At 39.7% G+C, this 25551-nt stretch overlaps 1 protein-coding gene and 1 long non-coding RNA gene across 2 annotated transcripts; one reads left to right on the plus strand and one right to left on the minus strand.

Annotated features, from left to right (window-relative positions):
* Positions 1 to 2419: 2419 nt before the first annotated feature.
* On the minus strand, positions 2420 to 20486 carry LOC117592789 (myosin heavy chain, fast skeletal muscle-like). Its single transcript, XM_034291291.1, has 39 exons — positions 20256 to 20486; positions 18994 to 19140; positions 18203 to 18359; positions 18079 to 18106; positions 17752 to 17863; positions 17539 to 17631; positions 16210 to 16270; positions 15963 to 16061; positions 14761 to 14864; positions 14396 to 14534; positions 14037 to 14155; positions 13782 to 13931; positions 13511 to 13681; positions 12425 to 12728; positions 11933 to 11997; positions 11752 to 11839; positions 11522 to 11639; positions 11255 to 11378; positions 10853 to 10989; positions 8894 to 9149; positions 8500 to 8742; positions 7914 to 8090; positions 7684 to 7829; positions 7507 to 7597; positions 6713 to 7102; positions 6488 to 6614; positions 6174 to 6292; positions 5857 to 6053; positions 5548 to 5731; positions 5274 to 5439; positions 4903 to 5027; positions 4510 to 4818; positions 4085 to 4288; positions 3819 to 3944; positions 3544 to 3714; positions 3279 to 3383; positions 3089 to 3184; positions 2785 to 2916; positions 2420 to 2508 (listed from the first exon to the last, which is right to left on the minus strand). Exons 1-39 carry the CDS (start codon positions 20469 to 20471, stop codon positions 2488 to 2490), a joined length of 5817 nt encoding a protein of 1938 aa, XP_034147182.1. The 5' UTR covers positions 20472 to 20486; the 3' UTR covers positions 2420 to 2487.
* On the plus strand, positions 10918 to 21097 carry LOC117594214. The gene is made up of 4 exons (XR_004575575.1): positions 10918 to 10998; positions 18985 to 19053; positions 20414 to 20545; positions 20920 to 21097. It is a non-coding gene; the product is annotated as an uncharacterized LOC117594214 (long non-coding RNA).
* The last annotated feature ends 4454 nt before the right edge of the window (positions 21098 to 25551 follow it).

Genomic DNA, 25551 nt, shown 5'->3' on the forward strand with positions numbered 1-25551 from the left:
GCTTTAAAATCAGACTGTAAACTGGACATGATTGTTGGAGCACAAGCATAGGGAATTGTGTCATCTGCATAGAAGTGAAAAGCACAACTATTTACAGATTGACTAATAGCATATATGTATGTAGTAAAAATAACAGGTCCTAAGACGGATCCCTGAGGAACACCTCTGTGTTCTTCAAGATGATTAGACATAACTCCATCCAGTACTATAGTTTGTGTTCTGACGCTAAGATAATTAAGAAACCAAGAACATGCCGCAGGGCCAAGGCCTATTGATGCAATTTCTTCAACAAGATACCATGATCAACAATATCAAAGGCCTTAGACAAGTCAATGAACAATGCAGCACAAGTCATTTAAGTATCCAGAGCATTTGCAAGATCATTTACAAATAGTGTAGATGCAGTAACAGTGCTATGCCAAGGTCTAAAGGATTCAGATTCCGGTAGTTTTTCAATTATTTCCTGTATACACTGTAAAACCTATATCAAGTGAATATCAAGTTCAGAATACTCAACACTTCTGTGGAAACTGATTACATCAAAATATTTAAGTCAACTAACTTAATTTTGTTAAGTAAGTAATAAATTAAAAATTACAATTTAATGGAACTTACTAGTTAAACATTTTAAAATGTTTATTTCAAGTTTACAGTACATAAAAATATAGAATACATTTATTTCCCAATATGCATTGCCCTTTAAATAAAATCTAGAGTTACCACCCATGACTGTATTTGTTAATGCCTGAGACATGGTTATTGAACACATTTATTACTTTTGTCAATTAATTGCACACAGTTGTAAAATAACAAACTTTGAATAATTAACATAATCATAAATCCTTATTTTGAAGTCTTGTAAGCCCCCCACCACGAGTTCATGGCGTGTTCATTTCAATATAGAAATCAACACTTCTGCTAAGATTTCTGTAAATTCTGGGAGTTTTGGCAGAGTTTTGCAAAGCTACCCACAGGGCATTAGCTTGCAAAGGAATGCATAATTCCTATTGGAACTAGAATGTCTGACACAAAGATGGATATTTTATGTAGTTGTTACAATAATTTCAGAAATGGGTGCCAACTATGTTTTGACTAAATGATTGGATTACTTTAGACAAATGTGTTTGATGTTTGTGTAGCTAAGATGAATTAATCAGTCAAAGTACATGCAAAAAAAGGATAAAACGTTTCCAAAATATCAACTTGAAGCATAGCATGCTGGGAACATTTTCATTTTAAACATATACAAATTTAGTAAAAGTCAGTAAAACATAAACGTTTTAAGTTATTGGGAACATTTATCTAACTTTGAGTTACATTTAGTTGAAACATTTAAGTAAGAAATATGTTAGGGTTTACAGTGTAGGTGTATCTCCAAACCCAGGTAAAATTGGGCAGAATTGATCGTTTTTTCTAGCTGACATTTTAATACCGGGCAAACACATAGCTGTATTAAGAAAACATGCTACTGTACCATGATTGAGACGCGCATCCAACCCCTGAGAGGGGCTAGAATCATATTTGTTTATGACTCTCAAGCTATGGAAATGTTTCAGACCACTTGACCAGCCCCTACCTTTCCCTGAGAAACCCTGCCCCCTCTTCCCTCCCATGAGAAAAACATTTAAAAATGATTAGACACCTAATAAAACATATACGGTTAGATCCGGAAATAATTGGACACTGTCACGTTTTATTTTGGCCAAAATATATTAAAGTTACAGGTAAATATGTAAAGTGATGGGCTACATGAAAAAACATTGATTGATTTAACCATACTTGTCTAAAAGCGCAGACTCTTAGTCTTAACAGTGACTGTCTTTCTTAGCAAATTACGTGAAAAAGGTTGCATTATTCTGTCCCATTTAATTTAAATTATTGCTGTTATTTTAATCATATGACATTAGCTAAGTGTATTTTTCTACTAGTATTTGCTAGCTTTAGCAATCAAAGAAAGGAACAAGCTAACTACTGTAGCTAAAAACCTTTGGTTCATCAAAGTACATCATAACACTGTCATTACACAAATTACAGTTTGATTGTGTGATAAATGGTGTCACAGCTGTTTTTTATAATCAAAGTTAGTGTTCAGTTGATGTAAACTGGTTCACTATGTAGTCAACTGTGATCACTGTGAGTCATCAATATTAAGATCTAGAGTTTAGGCCTTTCTGTCTGTTTTGTTGTTTAAATATGTGGGGGGATAACTTGTTAAACGATATTATATATTTCTTTATGTACAGCACCAACAATTAAAACCTGATATGGACCATTATCTGCTACATTTAAGTTGTTTTAACCATCTAATGATTTAGGATTTCCCTGGAAGTCTTGTACAATATGTTGATAGTGTGAACAAACTGAAAAACAAGTTACAAAGGAAATGTATGTTGTCAACATGTGTTTAATTAATGCTCAACATTTCACCATGAAAATCATATTTTATGCAACACAGTAAAATGAATTAAAGATCTTGCTGTTTGGTCTTTACTCAGCAGCTTCTTTGGCCTGTAGGAACAGAATCAGAATCAGACAACAAACAAGGAAGTTGTTCTGGCCGTTGGTGCAACAAACACTTATTTTACAGACAAAATAAGACAGAGAATTGCGCACCAGCTAACAGAGGCGGCTATCTGCGGCGCCATCTTGGTTACAACACAATAATCTATACAGTTATCTATCAGTGTTAATAAAGAACATGAAATCTGCAAAAAAAAATAAGGATAAGGTATTTTTGTGCTGTAACTGAAACATATCTTCTAAAGTTGTACAGCAACTCTTTACCTTTCCACTATCGCGGCTTTTGGCTCTGAGCTTGTTGACTTGAGATTCAGCAATGTCAGCACGCTCCTCTGCCTCCTCCAGCTCATGTTGCACCTTTCTGAATTTAGACATATGCTGGTTGGCAGCTTCCTCCTGGGTAATTAAAATAAGAGAGCATAATTTACAAAGTTTCATAAGTGTGAAACTTAGGGTAAAATAAATGGTATTAAATTACCAAATCTACTGAATTTCTTAAGCAAATAACATCTATCGACAAACAACATTTAGCAATGTCTTCTAGACCTGGTAAAAGTCTAAAACTCACCGCTTCCTCTGCCTGCCTCTTGTAGGCCTTAACTTTCAGCTGCAGCTTATCTACCAGGTCCTGAAGTCTTTTAACATTCTTCTTATCCTCTTCAGTCTGTGGGAGAAAATCAGTGCTGAGGAATAATCAATGCCCTACACTTTCATACACAAATGTGTCTGTGATAGTGTAAAGAAAGCATTTGCCTTACCTGGTAAGTCAGCTCTTTGACTCTGCGCTCATACTTCCGCACCCCCTTAACTGCTTCTACACCTCTTCTCTGCTCAGCCTCCACCTCAGTCTCAAGCTCACGCACCTTTTGTAGAATAAATGAATAGAGACATGTCTTTGAAGTTGTGAAATCAGTCATGTCTTTGTAAAACTTAGATATGATACTAAATCAGCTTATATATAATGAAAAGCATGTACAGCAATCATCTTTAAATCTACTGTAACCCATCTTGCTGGTAACTGACCCTGGACTCCAGTTTCTGGAGCTGCTTCTTGCCTCCCTTCATGGCCAGATTCTCAGCCTCATCCAGACGGTGCTGCAGGTCCTTGACTGTGACCTCCAGGTTCTTCTTCATCCTCTCCAGGTGAGAACTGGTGTCCTGCTCCTTCTTCAGCTCCTCAGCCATCATGGCAGCCTAAAATAGTGGTATATATTGAAGTTTTTGTTGTGATTGCCCAGCTGCCATTGAATATTGGGCTGAAGCAAGTTGATGTAATTGAATAAATCATGAGATCTCACATCAGTGATGGCCTTCTTGGCCTTCTCCTCTGCATTCCTGGCTTCCTGGACAGAGTCATCCACCTCTCCCTGCACCTGCACTAAGTCATTCTCAAGCTTCTTCTTGGTGTTTATAAGGCTGGTGTTCTGGAGACGGAAAAAAATAGGATTGGTTTGAATGCAAAAGAACTTGCAAGTCACAAAGCAGAAATGATAGAAATGTATTCAAGGTGTATGTAAATGGCATACTTGGTTGTATTTAATTAGAACTTGTTTTTGACACATACCTGTGAGTGCAACAGACCAACGCGTTCACTGGCATCAACCAGCTCAGCCTCAGCCACTTTGCGACTCCTCTCTGTCTGTTCCAGAGCAGCTCTCAGCTCCTCAATTTCAGCCACCATCAGACTGTTTCTGCGCTCCACCATGGCTACCTGCTCCTTCATGTCCTCTGAGCCACGGATGGCATCATCAAGGTGCAACTGAGCATCCTGGATTTCACAAGAACGTGGTTTCATTAGAACTTGTGGAAGTAGTGGTCATAGAATTGATGATAGACATTTTGGTAATAATTTAACCAATATTCATACCTTTCTACAGAACATTAATCCTCTCTCTTTTCAATGTATCTGTTCTATTCTGTTCCACAGATTGACAAACAAAACCCTTCCCGTGTTCAGTATTTATGCACATGATGTCCCAGTCCCTCTACCTTGAGCTGCCCCTGCACATTCCTCAGCTGTTTCTGGGCCTCTGCTGCCTGCCTGTTGGCATGGCTCAGCTGGATCTCCATCTCGTTCAGGTCTCCCTCCATCTTCTTCTTCACCCTCAGAGCGTCATTCCTACTTCTGACCTCAGCATCCAGCGTACTCTGCATGGAGTCAATAACCCTTTGGCTGTTCCTCTTAGTCTGTTCCATTTCCTCATCCTTCTCTGCCAACTTCCTGTCCACCTCACTCTTGACTTGGTTCAGCTCCAGTTGTACACGCAGAATCTTTGATTCCTCATGCTCCAGTGTGCCCTGAGAAAAGCGAGGCAGTCAGATTAATCATATTAATGTTTTTATATTAAAACCAATGCATAACACTGAATTTCCCATTTTTACCTCAGCCTCCTCTAGAGCGGTCTGGATCTCCGATTTTTCTGTCTCCACAGTTTTCTTAGCCTTCTCCAGCTCATGGATGCTCTTGCCAGTCTCTCCAATTTGCTCAGTCAGGTCAGAGATCTCCTCTGTACACACAAACACAGGACCAGCTTAGACGTGGGAAAATATTACCAAAGCACTGGAGTGATATTTAATTACTGTATATTAACAGTTAAAAGCCACCTTGACAAACCACTTGTTTTTCGAAGGAATGCCATATATGAACATATAACATAGTCATAGGAACTTAATGTAAAGGTGCCATAATAATTTTGATCGTTACAGTTCCCTCATATTAAATAACACTAGTCTAATATAAATCAAGTACTCACGTTGCAAGTTCTTGTTCTCTCTCTTCAGAGTTTCCAGCTGATCCAAAGCCTCCTCATAGGAGTTCTTCATCTTAAAAAGTTCAGTGCTGAGAGAGCGAGCCTCCTTCTGAGCTCCTTCCAACTCTGCTTGGCCCTCCTCATATTTCTGCTTCCACTCTGCCAGAACCTAGGGAAATCCATATATTATAAATCAGAAATATGCTATTTTATGAAAATTAATGATTGTACTTCAAACTGAAAATATCACCCTAGGGTACAATTTCATAATTTTCACCTTGTCAAAGTTCCTCTGCTTCTTGTCAAGGTTGGCAGCCATTGCGTTGGCTCTCTCCACATCAATCATGAGGTCCTCCACCTCTCCCTGCAGTCTCTGCTTGGTCTTCTCCAGGGAGGCACACTTGGAGTTAACAGCCTCAATAGTCTCCTCAGCATCCTGTAGACGCTGGGCCAGCTTCTTCCTGTTAGTTGGTTGGTTTTATAATGCAAAACATGTCACAACACATTCCCACAACACTTCTCAACGCCCTGTACCGTCCTAACCATTCAAACTATATTTGTGTTCCTGCAGATCTGTGTGACTCACTTGGCCTCTTCCAACTCTTCTGTGCGCTGGATGGCATCCGTTTCATACTTAGTCCTCCACTGAGCCACCTCACTGTTGGCCTTGGACATGCCGCGCTGCAACTCTGCCTTGGCCTCCTGTTCCTCTTCAAACTGCTCCCTCAGGAGGTCACAGTCATGGCGAGCAGACTGGACACCATGGGCCAGTGCATTTTTAGCCTGTGAGAGAAATAGCATAAGAAAAGATTGTAGTGACAATAAAGTCTGAGAGTGGCATGCAGTGAACATGTAGGTATGTCTCTAAACTCTGTGATTGGTAGCCCATCTTGGATCCCTTACCTTGACCTCCTCCTCAATATGCCTTTTTAGCTCCTCCACTTGCTGGGTGAAGGCCTGTTTGCCTCTGGTCAGCTGAGAAACCAGGGCTTCCTTCTCCTCCAGTTGGCGGCTTAATTCACCTGCAGGGATAGAGGACTATATTGTTATACGTTTTTTTCCCTATAAGATGATAAATAGATGTTAATGTATGGTAGGAAGATAATATGTGCTGAATAGTACTGTAGAAACTGTGTGGAGTGGACTTTTAGTCCCACAGAATTAACAGCGTACTATTGAACAACATCATTGGCTTTTTGGTCATTGTTTGTGGTTACCATTTTCTGTCAGGAGTCTGGCCCTCTGTGCGCTGGTGTCAGTGATCTGGCGAATGTTTTCATCATTCTTAGCCTTGATTTCACTCAGCTGGTCCTCAAGAGTACGGCACATTTTTTCCAGATTGCCCTGTTTGTACAACATACCCTCATTACTTCAGTCCGTTTGAATGATGATGTCAATGACCCAGCTCAACACTGCTTGACCTCTAAACCATCACTACTCGCCTTAGCCTTGGCGACGGCCTCCATGTTACTGGAGAGGTCATCTATCTCCATCTTATACTCGCTCTTTTCCTTCTCCAGCTTCTGCTTGACACGCTGTAGGTTGTCGATCTGCTCCCCGAGCTCAGCCACGCTGTCAGCCTGCTTCTTGCGCAGAGCGGAGGCTGTGGCCTCATGCTGCAGGGTGGACTCTTCAAGATCACGACGCAGCTTCTGGAACTCAGCCTCACGCTTCTTGTTCATCTCAATCTGAGCAGCAGTGGCACCTCCGGCCTCCTCCAGCCTCTCGCTGATCTCCTCAAGTTCCCTGGAGAGATCTGCCCTCTGCTTCTCAACCTTGGCCCTGGCAGCACGCTCAGCCTCAATCTCCTCCTCCAGCTCCTCAATACGGGCCTACAACAGGAGGCAGGAGTAGCATAAATAATATATATTAAATCAAGACAATTTTCCCCCTACAATACAGTTGAAAGATTTTACTTCAGACAATGATAATATTTTTACTATTGTTATATACAAGTGTCACTTACACTATTATATTCAGTTGACAGTGACACATGCAGTAGTCAACACAGAATGGTAAGAAGCACATAGTTAGAGGATTCTAGATGGACTATAGCCATTTCAGCTTAGGCATTTTATCAACTGGGAGGGGATATAGTTGAGATCCAAATAGTTGAGATCTCTAATATTGTAACACTGAAGAAAACTCTTCACACCTTCTGAAACTTCAGATGCCACCAATATAAAGGGATGTCTAATCAGAATATATTACTCAGGTGCTTTTTCCTGTACTGTACCTGGAGCTCCTTGATCTTCTTTTGCAACTGAGCTCCCAGAGACTGCTCATCCTCAATCTTACTTAGGAGTTGGGAGGTCTCAAATTCCTTCCTATGAAATACAAACACGTAAACAATTGTCAACAAAATGTCAATTTTTATCAATATTGCAGGTAATAATGTTGTCATCTCGTTTACTTCTTAATTTTCTCATCAGACTGCTGCTTGTCATTCTCCAGGTCCATTATGGACTCCTGGGCCAGTTTCAGATCTCCTTCCAACTTTCTCTTGGCTCTCTCAAGGTCCATGCGGAGCTTCTTTTCTTGCTCCAGAGAACCCTCAAGCTACCAGATTAAAACACACATAAATTAAGTGATGACAGTATCTTCTCGCACACTATGAAGGCCAACATTTTAAACTCCACTTACATCATCCACTTGCTGTTCCAGCTTAGTCTTAGCCTTGGTCAGAGTGTTAACTTTGTCTTCCTCTGCCTGCAGGTCATCCAGGGTCTGCTGGTGGGCCTCTTGGAGAGCTTTCTTCTCCTTGGTTAGCTTTGCAACACTCTCCTCCACAGAAGCCATCTCCTCTGTCAGGTTTTTAACCTTTTTATAAGAGAGGATTTTGTTTGATATACTGTATATTGTATTAAATTAATTCAGATGATAATTATGAAGTTTACTATATATTGAACAGCAGATCACAGTGCAAACCATGCTATTATGCTTAATAATCAATGTGTAATCAAGCCTGTAATCAATGTGTGGAGTTCCCTGACACTGAAACCTAATCGAATCATGCTACAGAAACCTAAGCTAATTCTGCTACTGAATCCTAATCCTGATACTGAAACCTAATTTAATCTTGCTTCTGATATCCTGCCGCTGAAATTCTATTTTTGTCGCAATGGTCCCTTCACCCACAATATGACTTGAAATCTATTTATGTTAATTAGTTCATTAGACCATCAATGTTGGTACTATTTTATAGTTAGACTATGGTAAGGCACAATACCTTGTTTTCAGTGGCATGCTTCTCTTTCTCCACTTTGGCCAGGGTGAGCTCCAGGTCATCAATGTCCTTCTTCAGCTCAGAACACTCATCCTCCAGCTTCCTCTTTTTGGCTGTCAACTCAGCACTGATCTCCTCCTCATCCTCCAGCCTCTCGTTCAACTCTTTGAGTTTGGCTTCCAGCTGGATCTTGCTCTTGATGAGTCCCTCACACCTCTCCTCAGCATCGTTCAGATTCTCTGCATCCTGGTATCAGAACAGGAGGGAAATCACAAACCAGCCTCACAGTGGATCAAAACATAAATATATTTTAGTCAAAGATGTCATAAGAAAACAATAGAGAGTAACTAATATTAATGGCTAATAAACCTATGTCAGTGTGCAAATGCAAACTCACAGATGCGACTTGGAGTGCCAGGTCATTCTTCTCCTGCAGCAAGGTCACCATCTTCTCCTCCAGCTCCTTCTTCTTGGCCAGAGCCTTGGCCAGGTCCGACTGCATCTTCTCATAGTTCTCCTTCATGTTGGCCAGCTCCTTCTCAGTCTCAGCACTCTTCAGCATGGGTTTGATCTTGAAGTACAATTTCATCCATGGCCAATGTTTCACATTCATGAATGAACGGATGTTGTACTGGATGGCATAAATTGATTCTCTGGTTGAAAAAAGATAGGATGAGGTACAGTGGATTTAAAAGGTCTACACACCCTTGTAAAATGCCAGGTTTTTGTGATGTAAAAGAATGAGACAAAGATAAATCATATCAGAACTTTTTCCACTCTTAATGTGACCTAAAATGTGAAAAATACAATTGAAAAACAAACTGAAATCTTCGAGGGGGAAAAATGTAAAGTAAAAACCTTACAATAACCTGGTTGCATAAGTGGGTACACTCTCTTATAACAGAGGATGTGGCTGTGTTCAGAAATAACCAATCACATTCAAACTCATGTTAAATAGAAGTCATTACACACCTGCCATCATTTAAAGAGACTCTGATTCATCAAAAAGAAAAATCAGCTGTTCTAGTGGGATTTCCTGACATTTTCTTCGTTGTGTCTCAGAGCAAAAGCCATGGTCTGAGGAGAGATTCCAAAGCATCAGAGGGATCTCATTGTTGAAAGATATCAATCAGGAGAAGGGTAAAAAAGAATTTCCAAAGCATTAGATATACCATGGAACACAGTGAAGACAGTAATCATCAAGTGGAGAACATATGGCACAACAGAGACATTACCAAGACCTGGACGCCCCTCCAAAATTTATGAAAAGACGAGAAGAAAACTGGTTAGGGAGGCTTCCAGGAGGCCTACAGCAACATTAAAGGAACTGCAGGAATTTCTGGCAAGTACTGACTGTGTGCTACATGTGACAACAATCTCCCGTATTCTTCATATGAAGGGGCTTATGGGGTAGGGTGGCAAGATGGAAAGCCTTTTGTTACAAAGTCCCCCAAAAGCACGTGGGAAAATGTGTTATGGTCTGATGAAACCAAGGTTGAACTTTTTAGCCATAATTCCAAAAGGTATGTTTGGCATAAAAACAACACTGCACATCAACCAAAGAACACCATACCCATGGTGAAGCATGGTGGTGGCAGCATCATGCTTTGGGGTTGTTTTTCTTCAGTTTGAACCAGGGCATTAGTCAGGGTGGAGGGAATTATGAACAGTTTCAGATACCAGGCAATTTTGGCAGAAAACCTTCAGTCTCAATGTAAAACTGCAAAGAGTTTGGGGTTCTCATTATCTATGATACGTTAAATCATTAAAGGATTCAGAGAATCTGGGGAAATCTCTGTACGCAAGGGACAAGGCCCTAAAACCAATATTGGATGGCCGTGATCTTCGCGCCCTAAGATGGCACTGCATTAAAAACAGACATGATTCTGTAGTGGATATAACTGCTTGGGTTCTGGAACAATTCCAAAAGTCATTGTCTGTGGTTGTCTGTGAACAGTTTGACCATGCAAAGAAGAAACCAGATGTTAAAAAGATCCAGAAATGCTGCCGCATTCTCTGGGCCCAAGCTCTTTTAAGATGGACTATGGTCAAGTGGAAAACTGTATTTTTGGGAATCATAGACGCCGCAAAACTCCAAGAGTTTTAACTTTTGATGTTTTCTTTGTACTTTCTACAGTTAAATATAGGGATAAATGCTTTGCATATCATTGCATTTTGTTTTTATCAGCATTTTACGCTGCATCACAACTTTTTTGGAAACAGGGTTGTATGTGAAATATTGATGTTATGAGGCTTAACCTTAAAAGATTAAATTTCTCATTCTGAAGTTTAACTGACATTCATTACATACAGATTATTCTCAGAAAGCTTTGCCAAGATTTCTATTATTCCTCACCTCCTCTCCATCATCTTTTTAAACTCCCTCCTCATGAGATATCCACGGCTAAGAGCCTGGAGCATGCGGACCAGAGCAGCCAACTTCTCATCTCTCATCTCCTCCAGGACACCCAGAAGACCAGCTTTGAAGAAAACCTGAGACAGGTAAATATGTTCAATTCTGGAACCCCAGTCAGAATATGATAGAATGGACCAACATACAATTTCTAATGCTTACAAATAATCAATAGGACAGTTTGACATTTCAGTTTGTAAATCATTGTGCCTTACAAAACTAAAATAATCATTTATTTATTTTGCATTAGTTACTAGAAATAGTAATATTTTTATATTACAATATATATAATCTTCCTTGAAGTTGTATTTTGTTGTCAGATTTTGCTGGGTATATTGGACTAACCTTGGTGTGTCCAAACTTGTATTCTTCATGATTTACATCAATGGACCCAAGTAGCTTCTCAGAAGCCTTCTTGTTGTCCATGAACTGTCCCTCAGGGATGACGCTGGCATTTAGTACTTTGTACCTGGATGATGATGTTTTGTTTTATTACATATCCAGTTATGATAGGTTGGTTATATTCTGTAAAAGGTATGCCTTTCCTAATGCTGGGAAAAGCCCTCAGAGTAGATCTATTTTGGTATATATGTCTGTGTGTGTAGTAAGTACCTCTGCTTAAAGTCAGCATAGAGGATTCTGCTGGGGAAGCCTTTCCTACAGATTCTGATACCCTCCAGTACACCATTACACCTGAGCTGGTGGATAACCAGGTGGTTCTCCATCAGACCTAGAATGACAAGCCTCTTTTAATACCCTTTTCCAATTTGGGGTGGTTAAAAGTCACTATTACTGTACTAATGATACTTGTCATTGGTAAATCTACAGTATATTTCCTGTACCTGGAGTCTTTGACTCATTAGGGATCAGGCAGCGTACAAAGTGAGGGTGAGTGCTCCTCAAGTTGGTCATCAGCTTGCCCAAATTCTCCTGTAAGAGGGTTAGAAACCAGTTTCTCAGAAAATATGAATGATAATCTAAGCAGATTTTGAAGTACTTAATATTGAAACATCCAAATCTCACCCTGAACTGGGAGGTCACAGTCTGCATGGACCCACCCTTCTTCTTGCCTCCTTTCTTGGTTGTATCTGACAAAATGGTAGAAAGATTATAATTATAAATGAGGGGATCACCGGTTAACTTCAAATATCTTAATTGGGTACAGGTGGCCTAGCAGTTGGAGTATCTGAACAGTAACCAAATGGATGCTAGGTTAAATCCCAAAGCTGGCAAAGAAAAAGATAAAAAGAAAAAAATATAACAATTAATTATGTTTGCCCCCCTGGCTCTCATTGTAAATTACCCCATGTCTCTTCAATTCAGAGGAGCTGGGTAAGATGCAGAAGAAAGACCTGGATTGGACCGTATGTGCAAAATGACAAATATCCCCTTTCCCTAATGCAAATGCTTTCTTGAATAACCAGAGAAATTGTGATATAGATTCAAAGAAAAAATGTGAAGAATGGTGGTCTGTTTTGTTCTTAATTTAATATTTTGATATGATACTATTCTTACCCTCAGGTGGGGCAGCAGGATACAGGGCAGCCAACAGTTTAACTGAGGACTTCCCATACAGCTGACAAACTGAGTCGTTCAGGGGGTCCTTGTTCTTGTCCAGCCAGCCAATGATGTTGTAGTTCACAGTGCCGGCATAGTGCACCAGGGCAAAGTGGGCCTCTGGCTTGCCTTTGATTGGCTTGGGCTTCTCAAACACCTTGCTTTTGCCAAGATGTTGGTCATACAGCTTGTTCTTGAAGGTAGTGTCTGAAGCCTTGGGGAACATGCACTCCTCTTCAAGGATAGAGAAGATACCCATTGGCTGTACATAAAAAGATTTATATTAAAGTCATTAGATTTACATGCAGGATTCATGTTTCTTAGCTTTGGGGGCAGATTTTTCTAAGAAAGTAGGTACTCATGTATTAATTGCATTATGAACACTAATAAGCTTCTATATGTATTGCATTCTGTTTATTGATTAGAAACCTACTTAACTGCTATTTAAAACCCAATGTAATAAAATACTGGGTTAGACTAGGTCCGCATTGCTTTAGACTGTTCACGGACGCCACAGATAGGAGAAGACCCAGATTTGCATGCTGATTAGACGTGATTATGGCCACAACCGAAGGTGCCAGGCCTCAACCTATCTATTCTATGACCCAACTGCAGAAGGCTCCAAGGTAAAGTTGCTAGTGTCTCCTCTATTTCTTCCATTCAGGCAGGACAGCGACAGATTAAGAAGTCTGTTAACTTTGATCTTCAACTATGGTTGCCATGACAGTGTAGGGTTCTATCTTGTTTTCCTATGACAACTTGTTTTCTTGTATGTATTTTGAGCATAAGAGATAATGTTTTGGGAGCTGACAAGGAGAGCTATAAAAAGGTGAAAGCAATAATGTACAATCAGAACAATTCTCATGACACTACTTTTTGGTCTCTGTACTTGTACTCTGTCTTGTTTTGATTATTGTTCCCGTGGATCCACAAAATGAAACCTGAAGTAATCAACTGTTATACGAACAACTTTTTTCTTTTTTAATAACTTGCGAACATTTTCCATTTTCCACAGGTTGATTATAGCAATCCCGGACAATTTACCTTCTCAATAAGCTCAATACATTGCGCCAAGTCCATGCCAAAGTCAATGAACTCCCAGATGATGCCCTCCTTTTTGTACTCCTCTTGCTCCAGGACAAACATGGTGTGGTTGAAAAACTGTTGCAGTTTTTCATTGGTGAAGTTAATGCACAGCTGCTCCAATGTGTTGAACTGTTAATGGGATTTAATGATTAAAATGAATCATTAAATCACACAAGGTTGTAATTCATCTCAAGGATAACAAATTGACTAGTATTGGTCTCATACTCACATCAAAGATCTCAAACCCGGCAATGTCGAGTACACCAATATAGAACTGCCTTGGCTGCTTGGTGTCCAACATCTCGTTGATACGGATGACCATCCACAAAAACATCCTCTCATAGATGGACTTGGCTAGGGCACTCACTGCGTTATTAACCTGCAATAAAATGTCCTCTTCTATGTCAAAAGCTTGAACGCCACTATTTTAAATGCAATCATCCCTAAAGTAAGTCCCTGCAGATGCGTTGCTTGTCCGACTTACCTGAGGCACAGTCTGTCCCTTGGTCACATACTCATTGCCGACCTTCACTTTGGGGAAGCACAGACACTTCAACATCTCAGCTGAATTCAGGCCCAGCAGATAAGCAATTTTATCAGCCACTGGAAAGATAGAAACAACCCCAACATAATTAGGCACACAATATATCATGTTTCTGACATCACAGTGTCAGAAACATGATAACTTCCATTGGATGACTGTTTTTAGGGTCATATTTCTCATTTTCATCCAGTGTAGTTTCTGGAGGTTAGAGGTTCTTCTCCAAAAATTATCTATAGATTGATTTTCATTAGGTAGGGAATCGGACTGTTTTACACTTTGTGTCAATGTATGGGCCTCACCTTCTGTGCCATCTGGCTCAGCCTGCTCCTCACGCTGCTTCTGCTTGAAGTGCATGTTGCCATGGTGAATTACAGCTCCTGTCAGCTTGTAGATGGATGCTTTTTCTTCATTACTGAAGCCCAGAATTGTAATGGCATCCTGGAATCAGCGAGGAAGTACAAAAATCAAATAAAATAGAAGACATCTCAGTTACTTTACACTATACACCTGTAACTGTTATATATCAGATACATTTTCATTAAATAAAATAGAGACATGAAAAGTCCTAGCTGCCACTGAGGTGGAATTATGTTTTCCATTCAGGGCATTAGGTGGTACTACGCATTCCATTTCTAGAGTTTGGTCAACACTTTCTATGACTCACATCTGTAGCTTCCAGCTCAACCTTGTCGTCAATGCTGTTTACAGTGATCTGACCCTGGCTACACATTGGAAAGTCATAGGGGTTGGTGGTGAGGAGGGCCATTTCTGTGTACAGCAGAGAAAAAACGTGTTAGTTCACAAAAATTATTTAAACAGAACTGTCATGTAAGAAGTGTTTTATTCTCTTTGCATGCTGTCATTTGAACAGATTATTTTTTTAAACACGTGAATTATTTTTGCTATGCAAACTTATATATACAGCTCTGTTAGGAACATTCAATTTGCAGTGGTCTCTTTATTTTAACCCTTCTATTCCTCACAAAAAAAAAACTTCCTTTTCAACCTTTTTGGAAAGGAAAGAAAAGGGTGCAGTGGTCTCTTAATTTTTTCCGGAGCTGTATTTTGCCGTTAGTATATTATATGCCTCTGGTGGATTTGATACACATTTTATTGTTTTAACTGTCAACTGCACAATTATCTGTTTTATGATATTGTGATGCTTCTCTACTGTCCATGTTTTAAGGCAGTAGAGAAGTTTTTATGCTGCTATTTTATTGTGCCAGGGAAATAAGGGAGTTGGGTGTCTAACTTTCATTGTATCCTATTCCGTTTAAACTTAGGAGGACATAAGCCCTTGGACCACACCCCGGGACTCATAGCTGTCCCTGTCCAAAGTCCTCCTGATTGTGTTGCAGATCAAGTAACAGACGATACCTGACAATTTCAGCTACTTCTCCTCTGATGCTTCTGACTTGGATTACATTATATGGGCTAATTATTAAAATGTGCACTTTTAAAATGTTCACCCAGCAGAGTCAGAAGAGGACTGACCACCCCTCAGAGCCTGGTTGCTCACTAGGTTTCTTCCTAAGTTTCAACCCTATTAGAAAGTTATAAGATTTCCAGGTGTATTTCCTTACTTATTATGGAATGCGCTGTGTAGATAGACTTCAGGTTGCTCTGCTTTCAAATGAAACCTAATCCAAATAAGTTATCGATGCATTTTGACATTTACAGGCTAAAATCACTATTTAATTATTGTCTCATAGCCAATGTCATTGGATCTAAATTTCCTGTATTGGGACATCAAACTGCATTAGTTGATAGACCTTTCCCAAACACCTGGTCCATGTGTAGATGCTTCTGTAGGATTTAACAATATTCTATATTTATGTGGACCATAACAATCTCTACATTCAGTACCAACTATATCAGGTTTGTGGCCTGTCATCATCTGGAAGAAGATGTGGTAGCCTCTTTCATCTGGCAACTGGAAGGTCACTCTGGACTTCTCCAGCAGGTCTGATGGAAAAAGCAAGATAGTGATACAGAGAGAAAGAGACAAAGAGATTTAGACAGAGAGAGAGAATGATAATTAAGTTTCATGTATTAAACCATTTTCAAAATAGTCTCTGAAATTAGTATCAAGATACAACCAAAACCAACTTACAGGTCTCAATGTCAGCTTTAGCCAATTTGGGTCCTTGGAAGTGAATCCTGATGAATTTACCCTACAATTGAGCATTTGGTTATAAAACATAACAAAAAATCATAAAGATTTTCCAGTTTGTTATACAACCCTGTTTCCAAAATAATTGGGGCACTGCGTAGTATGTGAAGAAAAATAGAATGCAGTGATGTGCAAATCATGTATCACTATATTTAATTGAAAATAGTACAAAAACAACATGTTGAAAACTGAGAAATTTTATTGTTTCTGGAAAAATACAGGACCGTTTTGAAGTTGATGCCAGCAACATGTTTCAAAAAAGGTGGGACTCGTCAAATTTTGAAATCGTCAGACCACAGGACAGTTTTCCACTTCACCTCAGTCTATCTTAAATGAGCTTGGGCACAGAGAAGGCAACAGCATTTCTGGATCTTGTTTATATACAGCTCCGAAAAAAATTAAGAGACCACTGCACCGTTTTCTTTCCTTTCCAAAAAAGTTGAAAAATCTCTTAATTTTAACTCTTCTGTTCCTCACTCAAATTTTTCAGAAAGGAAAGCAAAAGGTGTGCAGTGTTCTCTTATTTTTTTCCGGAGCTGTATGATTTCTTCTTGGCATGGTAGAATTTTAACTTGTATTTGGGGATGCAACAGTGTTCACAGACATCATTCAGTGATGGCCACTACAGAATCGTGTCTGTTTTTAATGCAGTACTGCCTGAAGGCCTGATAATCACGGCCTTCCAATATTGGTTTTCGGTCTTGTCCCTTGCATACAGAGATTTCTACAGATTCTTCGAATCTTTTAATGATATCGTAGTTGATGAGATCCCCAAACTCTTTGCAATTTTACGTTGAAAAACCTTATTCTTAAATTGTTGCACTATTTGCCTCTGCAGCCATTCACAGAGTGGTGAACCCCTCCCCATCTTTACTTCTGAAAGACTCATCTGCTCTGGGATGCTCTTTTTATACCCAATCATGTAACCTATCTGTTTCCAATTAATCAAATTAATTGTGAGATGTTCCACCAGTTTTTTTTTTGTTTTACACAACTTTTCCAGTCTTTTGTTGCCTCTGTCCCAGCTTTTTTTTAAATGTGTTGTGGCATCAAATGAAAGTGGGCATATATTTTTCAAGGAACAATAACATTTGTCAGTTTCAACAATTGATATGTTGTTTCTGTACTATTTTCTATTGAATATAGGGTTTAAATTATTTGCACTTCTTTGCATTCTGTTTTTCTTCACATTTACACAGCCTCCCAGCTATTTTGGAAACAGGGGTGTACATCGAAAAAATACTTTCCTGGTATGCTCTTCATACTTACAAAGCGAGACGAGTTATCGTTTCTCACAGTCTTGGCATTACCATAAGCCTCTAGCAGAGGGTTAGCTGCAATGATCTGATCCTCAAGAGACCCCTGAATGAGACAAAAACAAATTGCTCTAAAACTGCTAAACTGGGGTTTCTTGAAACATGATTAGGAAAAATGTACACATCCAACCCAACTGAAATGCGTCTACAAAACGAAAATAAGCACCTGCATTTTGCCAGGGTCTTGCTTTTTCTTCTCACCACCAGACACTGCAATGGTGGCAAAGTACTGGATTACACGCTTGGTGTTGACAGTCTTTCCTGCACCGGATTCTCCACTGGTTCATATGACAAAGAAAGAAGGTTTTTAATGTTTGATTGTAAGAAAGGCTTCTACTAAGAAATAGCATGAAGAAATACACTGTTGACCTATCTAAAGAAAGGTAATCAAATACTTGCAATAATCACTAAGACATTATTACACATAGCTTAATTTATAATGTAATCCAACCTATTGCAATAGATTGTTATTTTTTTAATATAAACATCTTACGTAATCAAGACGGACTGGTTCTCCTTATCTGTGAAGAAAAACAGGTTGCTTATAATTCTGTAACAACATTATGGTTAGGCCTACATAATTTCATATCCATTCATCCATCCATTTAAGCTTGTACCTATTTGCATGAATTGAAAGCCGTTGTCAGAGACAGAGAAGATATGGGGTGGAGCCTCCACTCTCTTCTTCCCTCTATAAGCGGCAACAACTTCTGCATCATACACAGGGAGCCACTTGTAAGGGTTTACCGTGACACAGAAGAGTCCAGAATAGGTCTATATGAAAGAGATTGTATAAGGGGATTACAAAAGTCACAGATTGTTCCCTATGGATAAATTACCAGACTGGGATCTGTGTCTGTCTATAGATTTACTTCTGTACATCCAAAGATACATCTGGGTGAATAATGTGTCTTGCCATCGACATAGAGGCAAGGTAATGCCTCCAACCCCATTTTTCCCCAGTCTTTGTGTGTTATTGTGTTTGTATGCTGTGTTAAGAGCTGCTGCTCCATCTTTACCGGCTACGTGCCAAATTATTATTTCCCAGAAACTAGAGTTAGTTTGCTGTTGTATTCCGTGCTTTGTGCACCTGCAGTCTACAAATACAAGACAATTTCTTCTGACTCCTGCGACTTGACCCTTTACTACCCTGACACGCTACACCAAGTAAAATATCTCAGACAGCACTAGATTTTTATTAATTTGGGTTGAATCATGAGTCTTGCCAAAAAGCATTTACATAATCACAATGATTGGTATTTCTTGGTTTGTTTGCTTTGTTTCTACCTGGATTGATGTGTTGATGGGGTTCTACTGTATTGGTATGTCTTGGTTTCTAAGATTCATGAAGGTATGTATTATCTTATGTTCAGTTGTGTGTATGTGTGTGTTTCTGCAGGCTTCTTACATAGATCATCCATGCTGCATAACGCTCTTTGAGGTTATACAACACAGTAGCTTCATTCAGGTAGGTCATCATGGCCATGTCTTCAATCTTGTCGTACTTAGGGGGGTTCATCTGGAGCAGGTCTGCTTCTTTAAACTCTTTCCCTTCCTGAAACAGACAATTAGTTCACTGAATACTTTTTCCTTTCATTAAATTGTTGCATCTACTAAATAAAATGTGTGTGTCCAGGTGCATGCTGGTCTTGTAGATTCATGTCTGATAAATAGTGGTAGTTATAGCAGTACTAATGGTAGTAATATAAATGGCTAAAGGGCACAAATATCATTTAGCCCTGTGGGACACAATTTGGTCCACACTGAGTTCTGGTGGTATGCACCTAAAATACTTTGTATTTCCTTGGGAAAAAAATTGCCAAGGTGCTATTCTTCTAAGCGCGTGATATTTCCTGCATTTTTAGCTTGTGAATTAGTGATTGTTAGCAATAAAAATAAAAAAAAGACTATTAATTTTGCATGGGGTCAACTGAGACCAAGGCCCCATTTACAGCTGAGCCCTGCATTTTGTATAACAACATATACTTCTAATGCAATATTTTTTTACACAATTTATATATTTTTTTAAACGAATGGGAAACTAAAGCATCATGACATGCATATTAATGTTTGGCTATAATGTTTAACCCACCCATGTATTGGAATTGTATAGTCTAGGGTGTAGTTATAGGTACATATTTTGGGGTGGTTTGTAGGTCTGGGACATATGAGGGAAATCTAGTAGGCTACAGTGGGTATCATGTCATCATACACCTTCATGTGTTTGTAATTTATTTTGAACATTCTGAAGGTTTTGTGGCAATGATTGTTTTAGAATATTGAGCCTTGCATTCTGCAATTTAAATGCACAGAGATGCTTTTACTGTATGGGTAATGTAAGGATGGGTAATCCTTACATTACCCATTTGTTGACATTGTGGATAAATCTGGAGCTGTTTTCTTTCAAAGAGGCACTGGTAGTCAAAACTAGCTATAGCAAATCCAGATTTCCATGAATTATGAATCCACAATAATCCTTGCATCAATTTAAAAAAGAAGTATTTACTTCTTGACTGTAACTTTTTTAACCAATGGCTGTGAGTTGTCAATTATCAGTTTATAAAATCTATTATTTGACTAAATATATCCCTTCATTTATATTGAGTTACATACTATTTGTGTTAAGTCCCACACATTTTCAGTTTAATACCCTTCATCTAACAAGTTTACCTGTGCACCGCCGTCAGGCATCTTGACTGTCACAGTACATGTTCCATCTTTCCTGGCTGTGACTAAACCCTTAAGGTACAGCTCCTTGGGATCAGGTACGAAGCAGGAGTTCTTTGAATCAAAGGGGGCCGTTTGTGCCTCAATTCTCTCCCTTTCAGGCTTACGGAGGTATATGGCAGCCTTGCCATATTGCTCCATCTCTGCGTCCGTACTCATGGTGAAGGATCTCTAGGAAAGAGATGAAACAAGAAGCGTTATGGACACCGTGTTGCTTCCTCCACACTCAACAGGTAGATGAGCAGTATCTCAAACAGAATATTTCCATATGTTTGTTATGTCTCACCTTTTTTTCCCACTACAGATGAAAATGTATTACTTGGAGGACCCTGTAAAGCATTAGAGTGTTGTGAAAACACAGTTCTATAAAGACATAAAGGAAACATTTTGAAAGGCATAATTCAAGTTTGTCATATTGGCCATGTGGATCCCACTGACAATGTAAATTTTCCTAGTGGCAACTGACTTAACTAAATATTCTACACAACAGCCATAATTCACAAACAAATGTATGAGCACCACATTTCATTTCCATTTAAAACATTCTGAAGCAAACCTTATAAATCAATGTCAACAATGTAGACCTCTGAATTTGAACTTCTAATAGATGAGAGTCTTACCACAGAGGAAGAAAGTGTCTGACTTAGGGGGATCCAGGGGCCCCATCCTCCTTATATCAGTTTGAAGGTGCCAACCAAGCAAAAGTTAATTATGGACCACTCTGGAGAAGGAAATGGATTGGAGGAGATAGATCTTTGATCATGCATTCAACTAATGTCAACAAATTCCAGAAGTGCCACACTCATATTACATTACAATATTTGAATAAAATGTACATGAATGATACAACTGTGACTATGAAAATATGAAAAGTTTGATGTATCAAAATATTCCATTGTTACCACATAGTTACTACTGTGATAAAATAGTATAATATAATCCAATATACAAAAAAGTAGAAACATTTAGTCTCTTTGGCTGTTGCATCTAATGTAACATGTATATCTACTACATTTAATCTATTTTAGATGCCTGAGGTGCATTTTGCTGACAGCACAGTAGCTGCCTAAGACTTTAATACACTCTGAAGTAAACTGCTTAGCAGCTGAGCTGGCATCAATCAAGGAGGAGAGAGTATTCCTATTTTTATAGTTGTCCAAAAAGACAGTTCTAGACATATCTGAAGGAACCACCATCAACTGAGATATTGATGTACATAATTTTAAGCATGTTTTTGAGGAAGTTCTTTCAAATCCCCAAAATGAAAACAAAGCAAAGGCATAGCATCGTCAATCAAAGCCATTCAGATGCACAACACCTTGTCCTGTCTGGTAACGGGGGTACTCACCATTTCAGTTTTTAAATCACTTTTTATATTTAGCTGTGCAGAAATCTTCCATGATATATTACTTGCACTTTTGTATAACAGGGACATGTTTCTCTAAGCTCCAAAGTAGTTCTAGGTTGACATTGAAAATGCTATTAAAAAAAGCATTAACATCTAATATTTTGCTTTAACATCTCATAAAAATGCTTTAAGATCTCATAAATTGTCAATCAAATGTGTAATAATAATTGACAAATATATATTTTGGCAGAGTGTTGGGTGAAATGAAAAATAATTATTGATGCAATAAATGTTAGACGGGCTTGAAACAACAGTCTGTTCTCACTACGTAGGTTTTTACACAGACATCCCAGCGCATTTGCTCTTGTCAGAAATTGTCACATGGTTTAATGGATTAAATCTAAATTTAGATTCTAAGTCACATTTTGTGGCATGAATCCACAAAACAACCAAGTTGGGCTTGACGTAAATTTGGAACTTGTCTTTCCAGATCAAATATCTTGCTATAAATTTATTAGGGGCTAATAATGTCACAGTAATTTGCTGGCCTGTATCAGATCTCTTTGCGGTCTACAGGATAGGCTATGTTGTCTTGCCTTTTCAGCATTGAGTGGGAAGTCAGTGGAAGTTTTAAGTTGTAATGTTAATTTCATGACCAAGGATCTACACTGAGTAGATCAAACGGGGAGCTTTGCTGTTTTTAAATATGCTTTATGAATCTGTCTAGAAACATACAACAAACTGACTTTTGTGTGTATTGTTTTATGTTTTTATTTTCTTTGACCTAGTATAGAATCAGAACAATAATACAGATTTTTAAATCATCAAAACATTTAAATGTATGCACTTACTGCAGCAACGTTCTCTAGAGAAGAGCATCTAAATTATCCATCCATCCATCTTCTTCCGCTTATCCGGGGCTGGGTCGCGGGGGCAGCAGTCTAAGCAGGGATGCCCAGACTTCCCTCTCCCCAGACACTTCCTCTAGCTCTTCCGGGGGTACACCGAGGCGTTCCCAGGCCAGCCGGGAGACATAGTCCCTCCAGCGTGTCCTAGGTCTTCCCCGGGGTCTCCTCCCGGTGGGACGGGACCTGAACACCTTCCCAGGAAGGCGTTCCGGAGGCATCCGAAACAGATGCCCAAGCCACCTCAGCTGACCCCTCTCGATGTGGAGGAGCAGCGGCTCTACTCTGAGCTCCTCCCGGGTGACTGAGCTTCTCACCCCTATCTCTAAGGGATCGCCCAGCCACCCTGCGGAAAAGCTCATTTCGGCCGCCTGTATCCGGGATCTTGTCCTTTCGGTCATGACCCAAAGCTCATGACCATAGGTGAGAGTAGGAACGTAGATTGACTGGTAATTCGAGAGCTTCGCCTTGCGGCTCAGCTCTTTCTTCACCATGACAGACCGATACATCGACTGCATTACTGCAGAAGCTGCACCGATCCGTCTGTCAATCTCCCGTTCCATCCTTCCCTCACTCGTGAACAAGACCCCTAGATACTTAAACTCCTCCACTTGAGGCAGGCACTCTCCACCAACCTGAAGTGGGCAAGCCACCCTTTTCCGACTGAGGACCATGGCCTCGGATTTGGAGGTGCTGATTTTCATCCCCACCGCTTCACACTCGGCTGCAAACCGTCCCAGTGCATGCTGAAGGTCCTGGTTAGAAGGGGCCAACACGACAACATCATCTGCAAAGAGCAGAGATGAAATTGTGTGGTCCCCAAACCTGACAACCTCTGGCCCCTGGCTGCGCCATGAAAATTACAAACAGAACCGGCGACAAAGGGCAGCCCTGCCGGAGTCCAACATGCACTGGGAACAAGTCTGACTTACTGCCGGCAATGCGGACCAAGCTCCTGCTTCGGTTGTACAGGGACCTGACAGCCCTTAGCAAAGGACCCAGGAACCCATATTCCCGAAGCACCCTCCACAAGATGCCGCGAGGACACAGTCGAATGCCTTCTCCAAATAAGTGTGCACACCCTTAAACTAGTACTTTATTGATTAGATTTTTTTACAGCACTCAGTCTTTTTGGGTAGGAGTCTATTAGCATGGCACCTTGACCTGGCAATATTTGCCCACTCTTCTTCGCAAAAGTGTTCCAAATCTGTCAGATTGTGAGGACATCTCCAGTGCACAGACCTCTTCAGATCACCTCACAGATGTTCAATTGGATTCAGGTCTGGGCTCTGGCTGGGCCATTCCAAAACATTAATCTTCTTCTGGTGAATCCATGCTTTTGTGGATTTGGATGTGTGCTTTGGGTTGTTGTCGTGCTGAAAGGTGAACTTCCTCTTCATCTTCCTAACGAACGCCTGAAAGTTTTGTGCCAAAATTGCCTGGTGTTTGAAACTGTTCATAATTCCCTCCACCCTGACTAAGGCCCTGGTTCCAGCTGAAGAAAAACAGCCCAAAGCGTGATGCTGCCACCACCATGCTTCACTGTGGGTATGGTGTTCTTTGGGTGATGTGCAGTGTTGTTTTTGAGCCAAACATACCTTTTGGAATTATAGCAAAAAAAAGTCAAACCGTGATTTCATCAGACCATAACACATTTTTCCACGTGCTTTTGGGAGACTTAATGTTTGTTTTTGCAAACTTCAGCCGGGCTTGGATGTTTTTCTTTGTAAGAAAGGCTTCCATCTTGCCACCCTTGCCCATTGCCCATTCATATGAAAAATACGGGAGATTGTTGTCACATGTAGCACACAGCCAGTACTTGCCAGAAATTCCTGCAGTTCCTTTAACCTTTTCACGCGTGAGTTTCAAATATGCCTTAACGGCCCCCCAGAGTGAGTTTTTTTGCGCGTGAGTTCAGCACTCACTCAGAGTTCCAGAATTTGATTGTGACGTCACAAAACATTTAATCTGCAGCTTCCCAAAAACACCACGCTGCTTACTAGTTATGCATCTAATTTTTTATTTAAATCATATTAACAAACTTCTACAGGTAGTAACTGTTAAAAATTTATATTGAATAATTATGAACCAATCTTAAAAATGCTGTCCTATTTCTAAAGATCACGGCGAGAAAGATACTGAAACGCTTCACTTGTTGTATCAATAAAACATACGCAATCTATCAGGCAATAGGTGGTGTGTAAATAGTTTTACGTAATTATTCAGAAGCTCTCAAAAAATTATAGATTCCGATTCTTGCATTTAGTAATGGACAAATGCGATCAGTGAAAAGGTAGATTTTTGAAGATTACGAGCTTTTTTCTCAACAAAAGTAGTGCTGTAATACTGTTTTAGTTTGCGCCATCGGTTTGCTACTAGATCTGCCAATTGAACTATTGTGCGTGAACCCTACCAAAACAAACTGACTGGATTAACCCCACGTTAGCTACATGCATTGAGTGGCGTTCAGACGGTTGACATGAAGTCACTTTGCCAGGTAAGGAACACTAAATACATTGCATTGCAAGCTTCTCTTTTTGACTCAAATTCAAAGAGCTGCAAAGAGCTGGTTTATGTGTAACTGTAGATAGCTAGCAAACGTCAGCTAACCGCTAGCAAACGTCAGCTAACCGCTAGCAAACGTCAGCTAACCGCTAGCAAACGTCAGCTAACCGCTAGCTAACAAAGTTTGACCTGTAATGCAGTGCAGCTAAAATGAAGATCATAGTTTTCCCAGGATGGCAAATCTGTCCGAAAGACTGGCAGATGTAAATGACCATCAGGTCTTAGAGTTACTCACCTTTCTTTATCTTTGATTGATAAAAAGCATAGCAGCACCCTCAACAGGTAACGTAACTTGAAAGTTTTTACACCATGATTTTGACAGGTTGTCAGCTCTTTCAGGAAATGGTTAGATGCTCTGTAGTAGTCGCTAATATAATTCGTTTTTGCATATTATGTTTATTGTAGAAAATCTAACTTCTAG

The sequence above is a fragment of the Esox lucius genome, unplaced genomic scaffold (genome assembly GCF_011004845.1).
Source record: "Esox lucius isolate fEsoLuc1 unplaced genomic scaffold, fEsoLuc1.pri scaffold_47_arrow_ctg1, whole genome shotgun sequence".
Lineage (NCBI taxonomy): Eukaryota > Metazoa > Chordata > Actinopteri > Esociformes > Esocidae > Esox > Esox lucius.

Bases quoted from the DNA above. Each gene is read 5' to 3' on its own strand.
- LOC117592789 (XM_034291291.1), bottom strand. From the start codon at position 20,471: ATGAGTACGGACGCAGAGATGGAGCAATATGGCAAGGCTGCCATATAC. The intron at 17,864-18,078 runs GTAAGATGTTTA...CATATGAACCAG, and splicing joins AACCAGTCCGTCTTGATTAC to TGGAGAATCCGGTGCAGGAA. The intron at 13,682-13,781 runs GTGAGTATGAGA...TCCCATTAACAG, and splicing joins CCGGGTTTGAGATCTTTGAT to TTCAACACATTGGAGCAGCT.